The 19708-nt window shown below is 39.5% G+C and overlaps 2 protein-coding genes across 2 annotated transcripts in view; one reads left to right on the top strand and one right to left on the bottom strand.

Annotated features, from left to right (window-relative positions):
* Nucleotides 1–3523, bottom strand: part of pde3b (phosphodiesterase 3B) — a 38571-nt gene extending 35048 nt beyond the window's left edge. The window contains exon 1 of the mRNA XM_041061698.1: nucleotides 2526–3523. Within this exon, the coding sequence (XP_040917632.1) occupies nucleotides 2526–3413 (888 nt within the window). The 5' untranslated portion in view covers nucleotides 3414–3523. The remainder of the gene's footprint in view (nucleotides 1–2525) is intronic.
* A 2752-nt stretch (nucleotides 3524–6275) lies between these two features.
* copb1 (COPI coat complex subunit beta 1) lies at nucleotides 6276–16116 on the top strand. Its single transcript, XM_041042306.1, has 22 exons — nucleotides 6276–6410; nucleotides 8678–8830; nucleotides 8998–9227; nucleotides 9645–9814; nucleotides 9889–10003; nucleotides 10113–10205; nucleotides 10312–10449; nucleotides 10584–10703; nucleotides 11039–11146; nucleotides 11261–11407; nucleotides 11563–11708; nucleotides 12220–12316; nucleotides 12413–12573; nucleotides 12688–12808; nucleotides 12919–13146; nucleotides 13504–13683; nucleotides 14195–14339; nucleotides 14491–14610; nucleotides 14723–14868; nucleotides 15075–15164; nucleotides 15423–15578; nucleotides 15831–16116. Exons 2-22 carry the CDS (start codon nucleotides 8740–8742, stop codon nucleotides 15888–15890), a joined length of 2862 nt encoding a protein of 953 aa, XP_040898240.1. The 5' UTR covers nucleotides 6276–6410; nucleotides 8678–8739; the 3' UTR covers nucleotides 15891–16116.
* The last annotated feature ends 3592 nt before the right edge of the window (nucleotides 16117–19708 follow it).

Genomic DNA, 19708 nt, shown 5'->3' with positions numbered 1-19708 from the left:
GGTTGCCAGTAAGCTGCATCATAGGTCTGACACCTACAGACAGACGGACACACTAATCCCAAAAAATCCTAACTAACAGACAATTCAAACTTTAAGTCACCTGACTGGCATTTCTCAGACAAAATCCAAACAAACATTATTATATTATGGAGTGTATTTAGGCTTTTACTCACCAAGAAAAACTTGACTTTGACATAAATGTTTTCTGAGAGGCTGCCAAATATGTTTTTAAGGAGAGTGTGATGATGGAACTAACTATGTGATAACTATGGCCTGCAATTCCGGTTATCTTTTTACTCAGTATGTTTTATGATGCATGTCAGATATTTAGCTGATAGGATGGCATGACGACACACAATCAGTAATCTTATCTGCCACTTTCGTACATGTTTTTGTTGTTCTGTTCACACATTACTGTCTGCAATTTGGTTTTCTGCAATTTTACACAGTATAAAAGAGGTTTAACAATCTGTTTGGGGATGTGGGACAGGAAAATAATTGGGTAGCTGAACCAGACAATTAATGTAGCAATTAAAAAACACATGGTTTGTTGAATCAAAAACAAAAACAATGTCCTGCTTCAGCTTTCCAACTGAAAATGTTTATGTGTAGATCTTTTAAAGTCCCATGTGTTGGATTTACTTACCTATAAAGAAACTGAAAAGCTAATTTTGGAACATAAATGGTGAGAAATTCAGTTTAATTCAAGACATTCTTCAGATTCAAGTCTTGAAGCCCCAGACCCTGAACATGTCAACACGTACATACATTTTACGTTGTATGTCAAGTAACTAACTACAGCAGATGTAAGAGTCAAATAAAATGTATAATGGGGATACTCTTATTAGAAATTAACCTCACATACAATGTTTTCCTTTGTTTTGTTTTTTCTTTTTGAATAAACACATTTTCTATGGATCATGTTGAAGTAACACATTTCAGTTAAAAGTCAAGTCTGTGGTTTTAAATACACCTCATCTCAGGTTCCAGACATTATCTTTCTTTTCCAAATGAAAAGGTAGGTCAATGTTGGAGCTGAGGCCTCAATCACAACACTTACTTAAACAAAAAAAAAAAAGAAGAAGATATTACAGCCTCCATATATCATTGTTTACTTCTCACTAATGTTCAGTGACACATGAAGCGCATTCTGGGATCTAATGTTTTTGTAGCTTATTGGATCAAACAAAAGGTGAAAAGGTGTAGAAGTCAAAAAAGGGCCTTTAAGTCTGCAGTCATATTCATACAGATTCTTGAATGATCCAACCTGTTTTTTCTGTTTGAGTTTCCATGCAGTGTTTAGGGCCTAGCTCAATGTGACTGCTAATCTGCTAACAGCCTAAAACACAATGAAGTGGAAAACAACTGCTGGAAATAGGACAACTGAGACAAACTGGAAATACATTTTTAGTTCTCTTATCATTTCTAACTAAGCTTGAAGGACGCCAAAAACAATGTGTGTGAGCTGATGGCTAGGCATCCACTGAAGAACTGCACCTTTTGTTTTAAGATATTGTGTAAAATAATACTGACAATAATGTTGTCATTTGTTGACACACAAATTAAGGCAACGGCTTACATCAGGTTTTTTTTTTTTTTTTTTTTGGTCCACAACATACTGTATGCAACATGATAGTCCTCATTTGGTATGGCATATCACTCGATATAGGTGTATTGGTTTACAAAACTCATGCAAAGAACAAAGGAGCATTGCTTTGCGGTGTACGTGTTAGCTACTGTATGTAAACAGACTGCTTTTGCACAGTTTCTTCAGGATTGTGTATACAAGCAAACAAAAAGAAACAGACACTGAATGTGGACACTGAATAATCCCTGCGTGTGCTCACCATCATTTTGTTTTGTTGACTGCTACAGTCATATGGGACTGTGGGCCCCATCACTTGGTTTGCTGCTCGTTTTGCTGTTATTCTGGTCTATTTCATTGATCATCTGATATATAAACCTTTAAATTCATATACTGCCAACATACATTGATAAATATCAATGATGGCAAGAAGTGTTGTAGGAAAGTGGACTGCACACAACAGCACTGTGAATGCTGATATTTAATTATAAGTATTTATGGGCTTTAAAATGCACTTGTTTAAATACTTGGCTGAAATAAAAAAATAAAAAAATAAAAATAAAAAGTTAATTTGGACAAAGACCTTGCTTGACAAAGGTAGGCCTAAATAATAACACTGCCTGCTACCTGGAGTAGTCTGTATTGGCCGAGTTAAGTCATTCACATTGCAATGTCTTCTTTTATCGTAAGTGTTTCCTTTAACTACAAATCATTTGTTTTTGCATATCTAAACTCTGGCTGATAATTTGATGAAACATCATGTTCTGTGAGAATTTTTTTTTTTTCTGTAGGTCAGGTGTTTGTGCTATTTCATGTCATAAGATTGGGTGTTTTTCCTTTTCTGGTGCACATGTGTGCTCGGGGTAGCTGTGGATGATCAGTGGGCCTCCTTCTGCAACTATAACAACAGAGGTGTGTGTGTGTGGGGGGGGAGACCTACCTGTTCTCTGGATATACAGGGTAACGAGGGTCTGCGAGGCATTTTACAACTGCCATAATAGCTGGTCGACGTTTCCCCCAGTGAAACACAGCTGGACCTTCTCCTAGGTCTGATCACGGGGACCTTTTCCTCAGCGCTGGAAATCCCACTCGGTGCTTCCCTCGACGGGTAGTAACGGTCAAAACAGAGCCCCAACAGGGAGCCAGAAACCCCCGCAAAGCAGGCGAAGAGCGGTCTGAGCAGTGCGGGCAGACCGCTCAAACTTGTGAAAGAAACAAGCCACACAACGCTGGCAAAAACCAGTATAATAACACTGTGTTTGAGTTTGAGAGTGGGGATCAGTGTGTGCAGACCCACACATCCCAGCACGAATAACAACCTGCCCACCATTTGCATCTGGTGTTGGTCCTCTCCCCATTGCAAAAACCGCAAAACCAAAAAATCCCCGAGGTAACACGACGCTGGCAGTGACACGAGCCAACATTTACTGCTCTCCTTCTTTTTCCTCCTCAGGTAAAACGTCAGAAAGAAGAAAGCACATCCTATGCTGAATAAAGGACTGATGGACTGGGAGAAGCCCCACAAAAAAGTCCGCAAATCCCAAAGCGAGTCACTTTGCAGGCTCCTAGAAATGAGAAAAGAAACCGCGAAAATTACAAACGCGCCGACGTAGAGGGCAGAGACCTTTAACAATTTTGAATTAAGAATGTCTTCGTTGCAAAACCTGCACACGTTAAACAAAAATCCCCTCTGATGGTCCTGTTTAAGGGGGGTGACGCAGCTCTTCACATAGCCGTTCCTAAAGCCCTCTGAGCTGTTTACACTTCCAGCTCCGTCGTGGTGCCTTATTTTACTGTGCAAAACCTCTCCTTCCTCCCGTGCAGCCATGGCTCGACTGTGGCTCCTCGTATCCACACGAAAGTCCCCCTCTTCTACTATTCACGCCGTATTAACGCTGAACTACATGACAGCAAACGCACTCCATGGTCACTCAAACGTGCTCCCGCACTTGGACTAAAGAAAGAAGGTGAGATGTTGTTTTTACAGAAATGGGACTCTGTGTCGCCGCCTACAGGCCACAACTCAGACCTCTAGGTCTTTGTAATGTGGAGCGCTGGACCAATCCTGAGCTGCATCATAAAATATAATCAGTATACTCTGTGGTTGCAATTAATGAGGAAACTTTTTGAAAGTTCTCGTTTGACAACGAATAAATAAAAGTTCCCAGGATAGTTCAGCTCTCAAATCCAGTAGGCTTATCTGTTTCAGGCACATTCCTTATGTTTAGTTTAGTAGTTATTTAGTAGTGTTATGATGAATTCAAATTATTGTTTGAATGTTTTTAGACTTGGTTTTACTTGTACAAAAGTTTAATATCACTTTGCTTAAAATGGACGTAAATTAATACGTTTATTCAGCTTTCCCAGTTCCGGAGTTTGTTATAATGCTGAATGCGTCTCATGACTCAATTTCACACCTACGCATATGGTATAAATTAGCTCAGCCACAGTCTAAATAACTGTATAAATGAAGTAATATTTTTCCATCTTAAAATTAATTGGTCTTTTGAGTCGCCATCGCTGCATGACGTCGCTCTGGGTTCGTTTGGTTTTCCTTGGGTCGATTGTCGATTAAACGGATCAGAATAACCGGCTTTAACCGCCGATTATTGGTAAAATATCTTAAAAATAATTTGTATAGTGTATCATTCTTGGTGGGATAAATAGTGCAGAATCAAAGCCATTGTTCGTGACCGGCAAAAAAATAAGGACCAAGTGGATGTTCTAGCTGGCTAAATACACAGAGGCTGTCCTAAAAACGTAAGCTAATTTAGCTCAGTAGTTGACATCGCAACGTTAGAGGAACACTGTGTTTCTCATGATCGACCAACAAGACTTTAAACTATTTGAACTGAAGTATTGATACGTGTTCAGTGAGAACTGCCAACACAAGCAAACAAGATCTTAGCCTAAAACGAAAACGCTTGCCTTCATCCACATAACGTCCTGTTTTTGATATTGTCCAGTTATGCCAACGTGAACAAGTTACAACAGCAGAAGACAAACTGTTAATATGTCAATAAAGACTCATCTTTGACCTGCAAACTGACAGCTAATATATCCTTTTCACAGCATGCATTTTGACATGTCACAGCAGGATAAATGAAACAGAGCCATTTTTAATATAATTAGTAACACCTGTGTCTCTGCTGCTATGACAAGTCAGTGTTTGCAGGTTAATCTCAGTGTTTTGCATTTTAATACATAAAGAATAATAAAAAAAAAACAGACACAAACGTACAATACAGTACAACTGGCAGTGTTTAGGTGGTGTGCCAGACTCACAAAAATTAGCAATTTTCCTCACACCAAAACCAACAATTAATTTAAACCACTAATGAGTAGGCTATTGTTTGTGTAGTGAGAGCCTGATGTAGCTAATGTCTCTGTGCCATAGAACCCCGTGGTTCTCAGAAAACTATTACACACATAATTGGACCACACTGTTGCACAGTGGGAACATATCATTTCGTTTTAATGAACATGGCCATGGTGGTTTGTTAAGGCACAGAGGACACTTTTTAATAGGATAAATTAATTGTCAGTTTTGGTCTTTTAATGGGATTGGTTAATAGCAATAACAAAGTTATAAAATGTCTCTATGCTGCTAATCTTTTATAAACAAATATAATTTGTCAAAACATTGTGTCAGTGCAGTTTTATCAGATTTTCCATTTAAAAATTACTTTCAGTGTTGAAAGTCTAGTGTTGAGAAAAACAAAATATTTCAGTGATATTTAAACTGTTTGCATGAGATGCTGCCTTGCTGTATACTGGAGGATAATGACTGAATGAAAGACATTCAATTTCATTCAGGTTTCCATGCATCCACCGTGATACTGAGACTAAACTTCCACTGGAGGGCGCTACTGTTGTGCTGTTTTGCTGAAGCACAAAAGTAGTTCATCTATATGTTAAGGAATAAGAGTGAGTTTGCTTTTTTTTTGTTTTGTTTTTTTACATTCCATTTTAAATTATTTGTTTGTGTTTGTGATACAGGGGCCAGGTCCGACGGATACTGCAGCAAAGAGGTCTGATAAACCAATTAACTTTGAAGTGGAAGTTGTTAGAAAATGTTGGACACTCTCCAAAGCTTCAACTACTGAGAGTGACTGACTGAAACAATACTGAATACTTAGTGACACATGATTAGCCTATGTCTAACACTGTATTTTCTGGCTACACAGTGTTTTTGAATGTATCTTTTGCCTCTTTCTTAAAATATTTACAATAAATACATAAATGCTGCAATGCTCACTATTCATTATTCTTTTTTTGCACATGAAAGTGCAGTGAAGTCAGGTGTTCTGTAGAGTACTTCATGCAATTTTTAGTCCTAATCAGCTTTATTATGAAAAGTCTTCGAAAACCTTCCTTTTTCCTGCTGAATAGCAATGGCTACAGGGTGAACACCTCTGGAGACCCAGCCCAGCAAAAGGGAGTCAAAGCCAAAGGGAATCTGTATCAAAAGTAACATAGGTCTTGGAAAGTGGCAGGTGACATGTACACAAAGATCTGTGTCTTACAGCATTATGTGAGCATTATATTAATTAAAAAAAAAATCCAATATAAATAGAGTAGCTTTTCTCATGTCCGTTTTTCAATGTAAAGAATCAATCTGGAACATTTTTTTTTCTTGCGCTTTTCTACGATGTTTGAGCCTTCCGGCGCACGGTAGCAGTGATGTGGCTCGGAAAGTAATCTTCCACGTCACTAGGAAGTAGTGGACAGACAGCTCGCCGAAGGGAGCTTTTCTTTTTACCGATGTAAATATCCAAAACTGGATATCGAAGGCCACTTCGGAGGATCAAAGTCGTGCAGCCAGGTAGGTTATGTTGCTTAGTTTCAATCAACATGAGCGATGTGTTTTTTTCCTGAGCCGCGTTAAGTGTTAAGACAGCTAGCTAACGTTACTGTCCTCCATTTCATTGCTAGCCTGGGCAGCTAAGCTGGCGTTAGCTACCGTTAGCTAATTAGCATTTAATCATATCTCTTAACTTAATCTAGCCATTTGAATAGCTGACTAACTATCCGAGTTTTGCGTTTTATTGTGGTTTTGCTGCACAGCTGTTGTTGCTAACGCAGGTAACGCCATTAACGCTTCATCGTTAACAGTAGCTGTAGTGTCGTCTGAGGGTGTTAACGTTGCGTGTCACAGTTTATTGACTTGCTTGAATAACTTAATATTTTTAACTTTGGCTGCTATTGTTGTCACAGTGACAACTGCTTCCTGTGTTTTTGTTTTAACTGCAGACGAGTTTTTGCAGTCAAAACCAGCAGAAAATGCAGGAAGATATCCTAACCTTGTAAACACTACTTCCATCCTTTTAACTAAGGCAGACTCATACGACATTGTAAAATAGGCCATTACACTTGAAAGTCCTGCATTCAAAATATTACTAAAGCACGTAAATGTGGTCAGGAATGTGTACTTAAAAGTGTCAAACGAAGTACTTAAACGATTTATTAGTAACAAAATAGAGTAATTTTATAATCCGACTAAGTCACTAGTTGGCTAATAATATATTTTATTTTACTGTTAATTGTTTGTTATTGTTTATGTAGTTTTTATTTTACTGTTGCAAAGTTGTTTTTTTCACTGTGTATAGTACATGTAGCTTATAGGTTTTGTGTATAAAATCTCAATCTGTAAAGTAACTACAGCCGTCAGATCAATGTAGTCCAGTAGTTAAAAAGTACAGTATTTCCCTCTGATTTGCAGTTGTGTAGAAAGATATAGGAGAAAAGGAGTAAAGTAATATAATATAAATAGAACACACAAACCTTTTAGCAGATTTATGCATTCATAAAAAAAGTGTTCATAAAAACAAAGAATTTTTAATATGGTTGACCCAGTGGCAGTAAAGCAGTATAATTAATTATGTAAACAGACTTATTAGGTTAGGGTAAGTAAGTTTGTTTACAAGCTGTGTTTACAGTTTTGCAGTGCATAACCATAAGAAAGCTTTTTCATTTAAAGGAACAATTGCCAAATTTTCAAATCTGTTTTAAACAACAGTCACATGCCCACACAGCATTGAAACATTCCTCCTATTCATACTGTCTTTTAAGAGACTCCTTCCTAAGTCACTTCTACTGTAACTGATGGGGTTAAGCATAAGGATAAAGCATAAACACAACAAGAAAAATCTATACTAAACAAAATTATTATACCCTTGATTTGACTATCTCAGACCGCTGAAGCCTCCTATTAGCTCCGAAAATTAGCTGAGTTTCACACACTCTTGAGTTGTAGCCATAAATATCTTTATTTAAAGTTTTCACCGCTGCACTTCTAGTTAAAGAACAAGTTCCCATTTATATCACCCTCACTTTTTCTTTACATTTCTAGACAAATGTGAGTACTAGCAAGAATTTGTGGCATTTGAACATGTGATTGAATTCTTTTTAACGGTTGCCCTACAAAAGCTGAGAATTACCATATAACACAGGAAAACCACAGGGCATTTGTAGTGAGTCTGCAGAGCTGGGCAGCCAGTCAACCCCAGCTAATATGTACTGAAGATGTTGATTCCAGGAACTGTGGGTTTTTCTTCGAGACTTATTTCTGTTGTTGTTGTCATAATTATCATTTACCTTGAAATGAGATAACCCATTGTGTTTTTAGCTTTATACGGTGTGGGATCACCAGGCACAAATGTTTTGCTGAAAGATATTTACAGGCTTCCCATCAATATCCTATACCTACTTTTAATGATCAGGGTCCTAATGGGGCCAAAGCATATCCCAGCATGCTTTGAGTCAAAGGCAGAGATACTCTCTTGACAAGTCCATGGCAGGGTAAACCCAGACAGAAGAATACTATTTAGTTTCTGGTTTATCTGATAAACATTTCTTTAACGGAACTCTGGAATGATTATTTCGATAGAGACCTGGGACCTTTGTGCTGTGAGGCTGCTCTGTGACTGCTCTGGGTTTTTAAAAGCTCATAAGAAGAATTGTCCGGCCCCATTTCGTAACAGTTTTCCATCCCTTCTTCAGCTGCTGTAAAGGAAATGAAATACACATGCACATGATGCTGGTGGTTTTCTCCACCATCTCTTAAATCTGCTTGTTTACTTTTTCTCACAGGTATTATCCAGTAAGCGACATTCATTGGGATTCTTCTAAACAGATACAAGCCCAGCAGCAAAATGACAGCTGCGGAGAACGTTTGTTACACTCTGATCAATGTTCCATCTGACTCGGAGCCCCCTTCTGAAGTCAGCCTGAAAACGGATCTAGGTAACTATGGTTAATGTTCACTTTCAAAGCTACGTCACTAAACGGATTTCTTCACTTACCTTAATAAACCATACAGAGGGAAGATAATCACTTCTTAAACTTTTCTCTCCACCTTTAACTTGTGGTGCTCAGCTGTAATGAGACGAATTATAATCATCTTTCTACAGAAAAGGGGGAGATCAAGGCAAAGACTGAAGCCCTGAAGAAGGTTATCATCATGATCTTGAATGGTGAGAAGTTGCCAGGACTGTTGATGACCATCATCCGCTTCGTGCTGCCACTTCAAGACCACACCATCAAGAAGCTACTGCTGGTATTCTGGGAGATTGTGCCCAAAACAACTCCAGATGGAAAGCTGCTTCAGGAGATGATCCTGGTCTGTGACGCCTACAGAAAGGTAACCTAACTGACATGCTAACGGTTGTGATCTCAGCTAGAGACTGATACTGATCACTCAGTCTGTTCATGTTCATGTTTTAAATAAGGTGTTCTCTTTCATTGTAGCACCATGTGCAACAGCAGGGAAAATAATATTTGTAAATGGGAAGATAGACTTGTTTTTAATAAATATTGAATGGCCCACATGAAATGGTAAGATGCACACATTTGGACAGGTGACTGAACAGTGTTGGCAGGGTTGTTTGACATTTCCAATAAGCCTCCACTGATTGCCAACCCAAAAGCTGGAAGTTGTGTTAACCTTATCTATAATAACTACTTAAATAGTAACTTTGCTCAAATTTGTTGGTTCCAATTTTAGTATTTTTAAAAATCATTTAATAATTATCATGTGAAATCTTTCTTTCAATTTCAGGACCTGCAGCACCCCAATGAGTTCATTCGTGGCTCCACTCTCCGCTTCCTGTGCAAGCTGAAGGAGTCTGAGTTGCTTGAGCCTCTCATGCCAGCGATCCGGGCCTGCCTGGAGCACCGTCACAGCTATGTGCGCCGCAATGCTGTGCTGGCCATTTACACCATCTACAGGTAAAAACCTTTCCACAGAGACTTTGTATCTAAGTAGTGCACAACAAGAAAGTGATCATATTCGTTTGTTCCAGGAACTTTGAACATCTGATCCCAGACGCTCCAGAGCTGATCCACGATTTTCTTGTCAATGAGAAAGATGCCAGCTGCAAGAGAAACGCTTTCATGATGCTGATTCATGCAGATCAGGTCTGTAGCATATTGTCTTCTTCTTACTGTTTCTACGGTTGTGTGCTCCTAGACCTACAGTATCTATCTCAAAGGCCAAACTTTTCATTCTCATATTGACATTGTGCAGGATCGAGCTCTGGATTACCTCAGCACATGCATTGACCAAGTGCACACTTTTGGCGACATTCTCCAGCTGGTCATTGTGGAGCTGATTTACAAAGTGAGTCACGGCGTTTATCAGTCTAAGTTAGGCTGTGTAGTACAACAGTGTACTAACAGAAGAGATACTTCGGTGTCTGAACTGTTTTTTGTTCTCTGTCTGTCAGGTTTGCCATGCTAACCCCTCTGAGCGCGCTCGGTTTATCCGCTGCATCTACAACCTGCTGCAGTCCTCCAGCCCAGCTGTTAAGTATGAGGCTGCTGGCACTCTTGTAACCCTCTCCAGTGCTCCCACAGCCATTAAGGTACATCACCAGGGCTTTTTTTGGTGTTGATCATATACTGTTTACAGAAGACTAATATTGTACTACATGTGACCCAGTAGCAGTGATGTCTTTGGTCTAGTACAGTCTCTTATGCATTCTTTTATGAACTCTAGGCTGCTGCCCAGTGCTACATTGATTTGATTATCAAGGAGAGCGACAACAATGTGAAGCTGATTGTTCTTGATCGCCTGATTGAACTGAAGGAGCATCCCACTCACGAGCGTGTGCTCCAGGTACTTTGAATTCTGCCTGTTTAGTTTTGCTGCTAAAATTTCACACCCTATTAACTGCAAAGACCATTGCCCTCTATATTGAAGACATTCTTATTAAAAAGAGCTTTAAAAATTTAAGCCATACTGAAAATTATAAAAAAAAAAAGTTGAATACACAGAATAAAGTTTTGTTTAGTCTACTTTATAGACTCAGTAGCAGCAGAAAACTTTAGGAAGATATTCCTAAAGTTTCTAAAGCAAAGTTTTATTATGAGACATTACCAGTTTTCTGCACCTACAGTGTATCAACTATGTTAAGATTTAAGTAGGTTCTCACCAGTGCCTCTTTTATCCAGGACCTTGTGATGGACATCCTTCGTGTTCTCAGCACTCCTGACCTGGAAGTCAGAAAGAAGACCTTGCAGCTGGCACTGGATCTTGTGTCATCTCGCAATGTAGAAGAGGTCAGTGGCATGGACAGCATATCTATGCTTCTATTGTTGTTTTCACATCCCAGCACAGACACAGAAAAACAAAGAAATGTACAGCAAATATAGTGACATGTATTTGTTTTCCAGTTGGTGATTGTTTTGAAGAAAGAGGTGATCAAGACAAACAACGTAACAGAACATGAAGACACTGATAAGTACAGGCAGCTGTTGGTGCGCACTCTTCATTCTTGCAGCGTCCGCTTCCCTGACATGGCGGCCAATGTCATACCTGTGGTGAGCTTCCTGTTATTAATTATGCTCTTGAACTGTATTATATTTTCTAGGTGTTTGAGAGGCATGCAAGTCTTGGTTTATATATATATATATGTGTGTGTGTGTGAGTGACAAGAATACATTAACACTTTTCCATGTGTTGATATGATTTACAGCTGATGGAATTCCTAAGTGACACTAATGAGGCAGCTGCTGCTGATGTACTGGAGTTTGTACGGGAAGCCATTCAGAGGTTTGACAACTTGAGACCCCTCATCATCGAGAAGATGCTGGAAGTCTTTCACGCCATCAAAACTGTCAAGTAAGGCTTTGTTAGCACTCTCAGGGGTATATTGTGCAGGGCCTTAGTTAGTCTTTTTGTTTCTCACCTAACGGTTGAAAAGCAGGTCAAATTTGGGTTAGCCTGTTTGATTTAGAAAAATAGGTAAGTCAGTGAGTGATTAAGGAAGTCATTATGTATTCAGTTCTTGCCAATGAGAAGTCAATACTCTGCAAGTCTAATGGGGCTGACTTGCCAATTTCAGGATACTGCATCGACTGTTGGGCACTTGTTTTTATCAAAATGATGCAACTTAAGAGGCTTGTGTGAGGCACAGAAATGTGATAAATAAGGAAACAAATGTACAAAAGCGGGTAAGACTCAAGTTTTAGCAGCAGGTTAGTTTATATGAGGAGCAAAGTGATCTGATCTCGGTCATTTGAGTGTCATAATCTTTTTCTGTTGCCATGTTTGTCAATTGTTTTGTAGACTTTGCTGAGTTTTGTCATTAGTATGCATGTTTATGACTTTTGTTACCACTTTTTTTTTGTAGGATCTACAGGGGAGCGCTATGGATCTTGGGAGAATACTGCAGCACCAAGGAAGACATCCAGAGTGTGATGACAGAAGTACGCAGGTCCCTGGGAGAGGTATGTTTGTCCATTGTTGTTATGTAACACAGGCTTACTAGTTAGTCACGATTTAATCAGAATTGTCACAAATATCTGACATCTGTGTCTTAACAGATCCCCATTGTAGAAAACGAGATAAAGAAAGAGACAGGAGAGGTTAAGCCAGAGGATGAAGTAAGTGCAGCGCCAGCCCAGAAGCTGGTGACAGAGATGGGCACCTATGTGACACAGAGTGCCCTCAGCTCCTCCAGGCCCTCGAAGAAAGAGGAAGACAGGTAAACATTGCATATTGTGGACTAGTGTCATTATTAGGACAAAATATTCTACTGACCATAGAGAGTTTTACTGTCCAGCTCATTCAAAAGAAAACACTGATTTTGTTGTTCCAGACCTCCACTCAGAGGCTTCCTGATGGACGGAGACTTCTATGTGGCAGCTTCCCTGGCCACCACACTAACCAAAGTGGCCTTGCGCTATGTTGCCATTGTTCAAGACAAAAAGAAACAAAATGTAAGTAGTTGTCCTCTGTTCACAGTCACTGAAAGACAACACTGTTTTGAAAATCATTTAACCGACTGCCACGTTCCTCTAATCCCTGCTTTCGTGCTGTCACCCTTTAGTCCTTTGTAGCAGAGGCCATGCTGATCATGGTCACTGTGCTGCACCTGGGTAAGTCTTCTCTGCCCAAGAAGCCAATTACGGACGATGATGTGGACCGCATCTCGCTGTGCCTGAAGGTCCTGTCAGAGTGCTCGCCACTTATGAATGACATTTTCAACAAGGAGTGCCGCAAATCCCTGTCACATATGCTGACTGTCAGACTGGAGGAAGAGAAGCTGTCACAGAAGGTAATGACAGTTTACTGATGGGCTTCAATACTTAACCTCTTCACAGGCCGGCACACTTGAAGCATTGTCACAAGTAAATGAATTAAACACATTTGGGCTGTTAATTGCATATTTCTGGACCCCGTCCTCTCTTGTTACTATTGAAAATATGCATTTATGTTTATACATATAACATGTTATATATGTGTTTTATAAGCCAAGAAAGTTTTGTTTTCAAGAACAATTTTTGTGTTGACAACAGCAATTACAGATATTTTTTTGTGTGTTGATTCTGTTGTGGGTTAACTATGTTGTGGGCTAACTATGGGCCTAAATATAACCATATGTTTGTTTGGGTTTTTTTTTTTATGACCACAGAAAGAGTCTGAGAAACGTAACGTGACAGTGCAGGCAGACGACCCCATTTCCTTCATGCAGCTGACAGCCAAAAATGAGATGACTTCTAAGGAGGACCAGTTCCAGCTCAGTCTGCTGGCTGCTATGGGCAACACTCAGAGGAAGGAGGCTGCTGATCCCCTGGCTTCAAAGCTCAACAAGGTCCAGCACAAGCCCTGCACAAATCTTAGCATACAAGACAACTGGGGATTAAGTTGAAAAGAACACCACTATGTGAGGCAAAGTTTGGGCTGTAAATATTATGTCTTCGGGGATAATAGATTGATTTTTTTGTTTTGAAAACTTGCCCATTCATTGTCACAATTATGGTGCATAAATATTTTCAGACCAGAATGATGCTGTCTTCGATTGCACAAGGGGAAAGAAGTTTTTCCAGTTTGACAAATAGTCTTTTATTTAGTTGTGGAATCTGCCACAATTACTATTATTCATTTCATTAGCTTTATGTTTGTATTTTCTATCATTGTTTTTGATGCAAGGATACACAGCTATGAGTCATTTTTTTCCTTTTCACCCTGCTGCATGTCATGGATGTGCACTGCTATAAAAACCATGTTAAAAAGTGAATGACAAAAAAAGTCTTCATAGTTTTTTGAGGAAATATTTGCACTGTAATTGATTATTAAATATAATGATTTTTTGTCCAATATAGGTGACTCAGCTGACAGGCTTCTCAGACCCAGTGTACGCAGAAGCCTATGTTCACGTCAACCAGTATGACATTGTGCTGGACGTGCTGGTGGTCAACCAAACCAGTGATACTCTCCAGAACTGCACCCTTGAGCTGGCCACTCTAGGTTAGTCAAGTTTATTTTCCGCCACACTGGATAAATACACGGCTTCTCTTCTTTAGTAGAGCTGATTCAGGCCTTGACTGTCATCAGTCACCTGTGTTGCTAAATTGCACTATGTACCCCACTTACTAAACTGAGTTTTATCTTTCTGTAGGTGATCTCAAGTTGGTTGAGAAACCTTCACCTCTAACTCTGGCTCCTCATGATTTTGCTAACATCAAGGCCAACGTCAAAGTGGCTTCTACTGAGAATGGCATTATATTCGGTAACATTGGTAAGAGACACGTTCTGTGTTAAGATCATAATTCAGTTGGTGTTGTGTTTTGCTTTGTGTTACCAGAGCCTGTTTACTTATTTGCGGGGATGTTTTCTTCCATTCTTTGTAGTCTATGACGTGTCGGGAGCTGCTAGCGACAGAAACTGCGTCGTCCTCAGCGACATCCACATTGACATCATGGACTACATCCAGCCAGCCTCCTGCACCGATGCAGAGTTCAGACAGATGTGGGCAGAGTTTGAGTGGGAAAACAAGGTGAGCTTTGCATTTCTGCTTTGTGGCCAGTTCCCAGAAAATGACTGACTTTACAAAAATTACTTTGTTTGGCAACAAGTCGTTTTCTCAACTCCAGTTACTAAGGGAACCCATTGATTTCCCTTCAACAAATCAATAACAATATTTAGGTTTTTTTTTTTTGAATGCAAACACTGAGGATGATCCTTATATGATCTTTGTCATAGGTGACGGTGAACACCAATATCACTGATCTGAACGAATATCTCCAACACATCCTCAAGTCCACCAACATGAAGTGTCTGACTCCTGAGAAGGTTTGTATGAGATATTACACACTGCAGAACAATGATGGCAAACTAAGTTTCAAACGTGGCTCATAAAGATAAATGAAATAAGCAATTAATTAATTATTTCTGATGCTGGTTCATGTTGGGGGGAAAAACATCACAAGTGGCCTTTGTAGTGGTCCGATTATAACAGTCATCACCAAGCCCATCATATCAGCTGAACTGTGTCAACACCGTGCTGTTGTGCAATATTCTTAACTTTTTTCTTTTTGTCTTTTAAACCAGGCGCTGTCTGGCTTCTGTGGCTTCATGGCTGCCAACCTTTATGCTCGTTCTATCTTTGGAGAAGATGCCCTGGCTAATGTCAGCATCGAGAAGCCCATCCACCTGGGGCCCGAGGCACCTGTCAACGGACACATACGCATTAGAGCCAAAAGTCAGGTGGGTCACAGCTGCTGCATCATGAAGTAAAGGCTTAGTTGAATTTATTTGCTCTCAACTCAAGCAGTGCAAACAATTCCTCTTGTGGAGGGATGACGTGTTAGTCTAATACCTCAGTTGAAAGAATTGGGCTGAATGGATAAGGAGAGTGAATGTATGAAATAATCCATTTCATGTGACGCTGACAGTATGTATCCAGTCTGTTAATATGTAGAGTCTGTTACGATAAATCCTCCCTCCTTCATTCCACAGGGGATGGCCTTGAGCCTCGGTGACAAGATCAACCTCTCCCAAAAGAAGACAAATGTCTGAGACAACTCTGATCCAGCTGATCCCTCTGACTTTGTAAAAGTCACCCGCTGTTCTCTTGTGTCACCCATTTTACAGTCTTTTCATCACTGCAAATTAAGAACTGTCTATGGTCAGTTGCTTATGTGCTGTTTTTTTTTTCACCTCTGTTTGAAAACTACATCTCAGTAATGTCCCTGTCCTGTTTATTTTCAATAAACCTATGTATTAAAAGAATGAGGAAACATCATGCTTCGTGTTGTGTTCATTGAGTCATAGCTCTTACTGTAACTTTTGGAAACTTTCCACTTTATACTTACATCTCATTAGCTCCCGTAATTTCACTTTTCAAATGAAGACACTGAATGACGAATGCTATTTTGTCAACTTCCCATTTCTAAATTAAGTGTGAGCAAGAGCCTCATTTCTACCCTCGACTATTCATTTCTAGTACTGTGCACCTCAGTTATCTAAGTATAAATACAACTTAACAAAATACTTCATCTACAAGTCATCATTAAATGACTGACAGGTGAAGTTTGGTTGAGTGCTCGATGATGCTAATAACAGTCCCTTGTTCAGTGCTTTCATCCAGAAAGTTGCATTCTACATTTGCCATGATATCAGATGTTTAGTAAGTGATTTAAAAGAAACTTGTTACTGTTAACCTAAAGGTGATTGTGTCTCAAAGTGAACAGACTCCTGCCTTCGAGCTCCTGTTGTGTCCAGCTCCATAGCTCCAGGCTCTAATTAGAATTCCTCAGATGCCTTTAGTGACACGTTACACAGTGTGAAACTGATTGGTATTTGTTCTGGCAGAAACTCTAAAGTGACAATGACATAATGAATACTCAAAAATACATACACATCCTAGGCAAGGACTTAATTTCTTTGATCTCGGATAATAAATTGTACAATATATTTCAAAGGTACTTTTAAAGCCATGTGCATGTTTTTCTGGCATTGTGATAATGAGATGGAGATGGATTAGCGTTGGCACAGACCTACATTTATGTATTCTGCTTGCCCTCCTGTATATGATTAATGAGTAAAGGGAGATTTCTGGGAATATGCCAGTTTAAAGGGTCATGACCCTAGTCATACATTTACAGTATCAGTTAAATCTGTCTCTCCAGGGGTTAGATAAAGGCTGAAGGTGGCTTTGAGGTCAGACCTTCAGCTGTGAAGGTAAACAGTGGACTATCTGGCAGGAGTGTTGTAGCCAAACTGCTGTGTGCAGTGTACAGCCTCCTTGGATTTAGTGTAGATATCACTCATAACCGTTAAAATCACAGGGAACCCCCAATAACCTAAGCTCTGAGTTCTTGTGCCCTGTATTTTTGAACTGTTTTTTCTACTTTGGAGACCTATTATGCAAGCAGAAAGAGCTCTCCTCAACAAAGGATCACTGTTACATTCTTTAATTCCTCATATTTTATGGGGATTTGTACTGTGTCAGTGGAACAGTGAATTTATTGTGGCTTTAGTATATTTTGCTTCAAGGCCCATGTCAGAGCAACTTCTGTTTTTCATCGTCTAAGGTAACTTTGTTATATTGTATTTCTTTAGACACGTGGAGTTTTACTGTGATGTTTTTATAGATGCCTGCATTTTATTGCAAGCAAGATTACTTTTCATAGCTTTCTAAGCTCCTAACAAGCTTGTCCTCAGTACTTTAGACCCACAAGGGTGAAACTGAAGCTTTAGCAACACTATCAGTACTGTAGATATGACTACAACTATTAATATGAACGTCTGAAGGCATTTTTGTTTGCTTTACCACTCTTAAGACTTTGAAGAGCATTGAAGTTCACACTTTCAGGTCCAGTTCTTCTCCATGGACACTAGGTGGCACCACAGGTGTCAAAGCAGACAGTGTTCTGCATAGTTAAACACTGTAGCAGGATTTGTCATAACATGACATGTACTTGACAGGATGAAATGATGCAAGTCGCGCTCATACACATTTAAGTAAAGTTTCATTTCAGACAAACTGGCTTGAGTCTGCACTTTGGGCTGAATGCCAACTTTGTCACTTACAGTGACAGGAAATCAGACTTCATTCCTTTTTATTTTCACCTCAGTGATGAGTTATCATAACACCTCATACTTCAAAATACAAGGTAAACATCACCATAAATGATAAAAGCAAAGCTCTCTGCCTTTGTGAAGGTGGCTTTTAAATTAAAAATCACTGTAATAGAACCATTCTCACAATATTCCAATAAAAGTTTTGCTGTCTTTACCTATATTTATACAGCATAATTTGATTGCTCAATGATCTGTTCTACATTTTGCAATCATGCCTAACACATAGATAAGATATGCTGGAATAATTCTGAGAATCTTATCATCAAATCTGACAGTTACTCAAATTTAATGGATAAATGTTACTTTGTGAGCATTTATAAAACCTTTCTTATGACTGAGTGAGACAATTATTAATGGCCCTTACTGGAGAGAACCTGACGTATAAAAGAATTTCTTTAAAGGGGTAATGCAAAAATAAATTTTAGGTGTTTTCAAAATGTGCTGAGTCAGTTTGTGCTTTTCCCATTAGGCAATGCAGATATATGGAAATAGTGTATTATTATATAAATGATTAGGAACACCTATACACCTTATGAGGTGCAATGTATAAAAGTATGTAGATAAAGCTCAGGAGTTTCAGTTAATGTTCACATTAATCATCAGAATGGGGAAAAAATGTGATTTCAGTGACTTTGAGGGTGACATGATCGTTGGTGAAAGATGGGCTGGTTTTGAGTATTTCTGAAACTGCTGATCTCCTGGGATTTTCACACTCAACAGTCACTAGAGTTTTGACTCAGAATGGTGCGAAAAAACAAAAAAACATCCAGTGAGGTGGCGGCTCTGTGGACACCATCAACACCTTGTTGGTGAGAAAGGTAAGAGGAGAATGGCCAGACTGATTAGAGCTGACAGAAAGGCTAAGGTAACTCAAATAACCACTTTTCACAACTGTGGTGAGCAGAAAAGCATCTCAGAATACACACCGCATCAGACTTGAGGTGGAGGGGCTGCAACAGAAGAAGACCATGTCAGGTTCCACTCCTGTCAGCCAGTCTGATCCTACAGTGGGCACAGGCTCACCAAAGCAAAAGTCATCTCAAACTGGTTTCACGACCATGACAATGAGTTCAGGGAACTTCAGCGTCCTTTCAAGTCACCAGATCTGAATCCAGCAGAACACCTTTGCGATGTGGTAGAACAGGAAATTTGCACCATAAATGTGCAGCTGACAAATCTACAGATATTGTGTGATGCAATCATTTCAACAAGGACCAGAACCTCAAAGGAACATTTCCAAAATCTTGTTGAATCCACGCTGCGACAAAATGAGGCAATACCCAGTATTAGTATGGTGTTCCTAATAAAGAGCTCGGTGAGTGTGAATCAGGGCAGGGATAAAGTCAGCATTTTTCACTGAGTAGTTTACCAAAGTGCAGCTCTTCACTTTGTAAAGTCATGATTTACAACGTAATAAGAAAACTGACTTACATGTGAAGAAAGACAAATAGGCTGCTCAAACAAAATCCAGTTCATACTGCTGGAGGTTTGCATTATGATCATAGCTGCAGGGGCACATTTATTATCACCACATAACTGGTTGTAATTATAGTAAGTGAGCATTACTTTTGTGAAGACTGTATTTGAAGACAGGAATGTGACTGTAGGGGTGTTTGATATTAGTCTCAGGACAGGGTTGTAGGGTGGGTTAGGGCTCTGGGTTTATGTGTGTGTGTGTGCGTGAGTGAGTACATGTGTGTAGAGGGGGTGTTGAGGCAGTCACATACAGCCTGTAGAAGGGCCCCTAGCGC

The sequence above is a fragment of the Toxotes jaculatrix genome, chromosome 1, assembly GCF_017976425.1.
Source record: "Toxotes jaculatrix isolate fToxJac2 chromosome 1, fToxJac2.pri, whole genome shotgun sequence".
In the NCBI taxonomy this organism is placed as follows: Eukaryota; Metazoa; Chordata; class Actinopteri; family Toxotidae; genus Toxotes; species Toxotes jaculatrix.
The sequence above is the reverse complement of the archived record's forward strand: the minus strand, read 5'-3'. Positions and strand labels throughout refer to the sequence as shown.